Genomic DNA, 4,135 nt, shown 5'->3' on the forward strand with positions numbered 1-4,135 from the left:
ATAGGGGTTGGAGGTCAAGTCCTCCAGGATGCCAGTGTCCAGGGAATGAGGCCCACAGCCATGCTTCTTAACATGCTCCCCACCTAGGGTTGCTAGTTGAAATATAGGGCACCCAGGTAAAATGGAATTTCAGATCAACAATGAATAAAGAAACAGCAGCAAAGTCCAAATAGGACATACTTGTACTAAAAACAATTTTGTTGACTTGAAATTCAAATTGACCTAGATGTTTCTTTTTTTATTAGCTAAATCAGGCAACCCTATCTTGAAACTAGGATGCCCTCAGCAGTCTGAAATCCATTCTCTACCCACCCTGTGTGGATAAAGGAACATTACATCCTTGTTCATTTTCCATTCCAGCCTTCATGCTCCCCACCCTCAGCCTAAAGCAGAGACCTTAATGCCATCTCTTACAGGTCATCCCTTTTGTGACCAGAAGGAAGCTGAATAAGGTCACCCAGTGCAACCTGATGCCAATATTCTAAGAAACCATCCAGCAAATAACTGACCAGAGGTTGTCTGAATTAAACCTACTGTCATAAGAACCAGGATTTCTATGATTTGTCCAAACATGACTTGCCAATAACTTTTTTGGACTTACACTTTGTCAAAACCATTTTAGGGCATCATTTAGGCTTACATGAAATGGATTCTTCTAGTTTTGACCAACAGGTTCCCAATGCAAAGAAACAACTCATGCCAATAGCAAAGGATTATTTCATTTTTTGCCCACAGGCTGGTAAGGAGTTTGAGATCTACCAGACTGCCTTCAACACAATGGTTTAGAAGATTAACTTAGTCAAGACCAAAGAACTCACTCTTAGAGAACAAAAGCTCAAAGTAAGAACTGCTTTATTTTAAAACAAAACAACTAGGAAAAACACATCCAAATGCAAGTGAGAGTTCACTGGATTTTTTAAAAGGAAAGGTGTCAATTAAAACCAGTTCACTGGATTTTTTAAAAGGAAAGGTGTCAATTAAAACCAGAACCATTGTATAGATATGCCTGCTGTTTGTGGTGACAAAGTTACAACATATATTTGCCTGAGAAGTCTTTCTGTGGTGGCATAAATGTGTGACTGCATGACAAGAGCGAAGCAACACAAGGTAGAATGGCAAGTAGGTGAAAGCTCTAACGTGCTCTTGTTCTTTTTTGGAGAATTAAAGGAAGCAGCAGGTCGCTTCACAAAGAACTTATTGTCAAAGAACACTTGCAACAGTTGAAAATGGATGTGAGGTTATTACTAAAGTATAACAGTGAGGTTAGTGGGGAAAAACATTTGTGTTCTCAAAAACCAGGTTTCACACAATAACAGGCACTAAAACTAATTGTGTGTGCTTAGAGTAGAAGAAATACTCTTAATAAAGGCTGGTCTTTTTCATAATGCGCAGGAATTCTTGTTCATTGACTTCCCCGTCTCCATCTCGATCAGCTTCGTCAATCATTTCCTGCATGACAGTAAGGATTCAGGTTAGATTAATTCATAATGAAGCTAAAATGTGACCAAGCAACAGACTTTTCTAATACTACATGAATAGACAATTGTCCAAGGTTCCTGAAAAGTTATCTGAAATCTAAGTCATACTTTGTCATATATATCACCTAGAAGGGAGCTCAAGTGGATTCCTAAAGCCTAACATTGAAAGTAAAACTGTCCATGTGTGTATTTTTCTAGGAGCAGGGTGTATAGGTTTGTCACACTACAAAAGGGAAATTAAGTGGTCAGCAGAGGGACAAGAAAAAACACTAGTTTTCCTTCAAAGTGGAGCTCACATCAGACAAAATGTAACTCAGAAGAGTGACCCAGAACTCCAAGCAGGAATTCTGGGTTCCAGGCTGGTGTATTACAAACCTGAAGCTCCTCATCAGTGATGTTTTCACCCAACTCGGTGGCAACACGTTTGAGATTGCTGAACGAGATGGTCCCAGTTTCATCTTCATCGAAAAGCTTGAAAGCTTTCAGGATTTCTTCTTTGCTATCTTTCTCACACTTAACAAGTAGAACATAAAATACATGAGTAGGGAAACACTGCAGTTATTCACTACTGTATAATCCCTCTGCCCTCCCCTACATCATTGCTTGGTCTTGGTAACAGCCTTTGTGACATAGGTCCTAGGAGATCAAACATCATTCAGGGTAGAAAAAGAGGACAAACTCAATGATATTACAAACCCCAGAGGCTAAAAAGGAACTTGATAAAGTACTGCACTTAAAACATTCTTTCTATACAAAACAAAGAAAAACTAGACTTGTTTTTAAAATATAGTAGGAGACAGGTGCAGTTAAAATTAGGGGAAATATAGGAACTGCATCTTGTCAAAATGTGAGATACTGTAATATTGTTGGTGTTTATAGGTTTTGTTGCTTGTGATTATCATATTGACATACCAGTTAAAGAAAGACAATAGCAAAAAAGTGACAGCAGTAGTACCTTCACTACTTTACAGAGGGTAACATGACTTTTCCTGTGACTTTGTGGTGTTGACGAGCTAACTTACCATTTTTTTAGTTATCACAGCCAAGAAGTCATCGAAATTCATTTTTCCTGTCCCTTCACTATCAATTTCACTTATCATCTTCGTAATCTCTTCTTTCTTGGGTTCAAAACCCAGTGCTCTCATCACCACCTACAATGAAAACAAGAATATCTCAATATGCACATGTAAATATAGCAAGAGCAAAAATGACAGTGTTGGGAGCATTAAGCCAGCATCTGCACTCATTTTACTGAATCACACTTGAAGTAAAGATAGGAAAACAGCACAGTGTATTCTTCCCTTGTTACTTTTTTCAGGGAGAAAAGGACAACGGGAGTAGAGTGGTGACAAGGAAAGAAGACAAAGAGGCACAGGAAAGGAAAGGCAGCAGCAGGAATGTACAAGTCTTGCCTTAATTTCCTTAACATCAATGGTCCCAGTTGCATCAGTATCGAAGAGATCAAAAGCTTGACGGATCTCCTGTATCTGCTCCTTAGTAAGCTCCAGCTTAGGACCCACCTTTTTTGGCTGGGAAGACGATGCCATGTCTGCCTCCTTAACGGTAGAGGCCTTTAGATGGTTTACAAACACATAAGCACAATATTATGAAATGTAGCCCATATATTACATAAAATAAAGACAACCATATATGCTTTTAAAATACTTCATACCAACCAATCCCAAAGCTTTGCTTAACTGGAGGGATAATAGGGTTTACTGGGAATAATGATCTTTCCATGCACCTCTATCCCTCCCTCTTTTTTACTATTGTTTCTAGAAGCAAGGACCAGAAGCTAGCTAAGAACCAGGGTGTGGATAACTGTACAGATGATAAACATTCCCTGAATTCTAATTCAAGAATTTCCTTGCCACTCACGGTACTCCGCTTCCCTCTAAGTATTCGTTCTGATTACTTCTAGATTTGACTATTAGTAAGTTAAGATGTACATTCTGTCAATATCGAATAATAAAACTCAATCCATTGGACACATCTTTCTCTGCCTTCCCCAAAAAGGTCAGAGCGCCCTATATTTAAATTTCAAAATGAGCATTAATATCATAAACCTCCCCCCAAACACTGTGTGGAAACTTTGGTACTGCGAAGCGGCCGGGAGGCCAGGGTCTAAGAGGGGTCAGACCTTTGGGGAATCCGTGTCTTCTTGGCCCTGAAACAGTTTGCGGAGAGGGCCAGGTAAGCCCGATGGGCGAGTGGGGGCCGGGTGAGGGTTAATAGGAGGCAGCAAGGAGGCACTGGGCCGCCTAGGAGGCTGGCGTTTCTTCAGGCCCTATGGAGAAAGATAACACAGGAAGGAGGGGGCGTGCCGAAGCCAAGAACCGCGCGGGAAAGACAGAAGGGCTCTGGGAAGGAACCAGCCTTTGGGAAAGGGGCGCGATAGAGGGCAGCACTCACCATCTCCGACCAACTCCGCACACGGTTGTTAAGGTAACCAATGTACACACAGTAGTTGGGCGCAGTTCCCATCACACCACGCGCGCAGCCTCGCTCCCCATTGGTGACGCGCTCGCCGCCGCCACTCGCCATTGGCGTAAGGCTTGGATGGGCGGGACTAACCGACAAAGGCCCCGCCCAGGTTTGGGAGCGGCGCATTCATGGCGGATACCTGACCTCATTGGGCAGGGCCACGCCTCGTGCGT

At 41.9% G+C, this 4,135-nt stretch overlaps 1 protein-coding gene across 1 annotated transcript; it reads right to left on the reverse strand.

Moving 5' to 3' along the window:
* Positions 1–835: 835 nt before the first annotated feature.
* On the reverse strand, positions 836–3,957 carry CETN2 (centrin 2). Its single transcript, XM_080652931.1, has 6 exons — positions 3,891–3,957; positions 3,619–3,765; positions 2,891–3,049; positions 2,501–2,629; positions 1,854–1,991; positions 836–1,449 (listed from the first exon to the last, which is right to left on the reverse strand). Exons 1-6 carry the CDS (start codon positions 3,891–3,893, stop codon positions 1,360–1,362), a joined length of 666 nt encoding a protein of 221 aa, XP_080509057.1. The 5' UTR covers positions 3,894–3,957; the 3' UTR covers positions 836–1,359.
* Positions 3,958–4,135: the final 178 nt, after the last annotated feature.

Source organism: Plecotus auritus (genome assembly GCF_963455305.1).
Source record: "Plecotus auritus genome assembly, chromosome: X".
NCBI classification, from domain to species: domain Eukaryota; kingdom Metazoa; phylum Chordata; class Mammalia; order Chiroptera; family Vespertilionidae; genus Plecotus; species Plecotus auritus.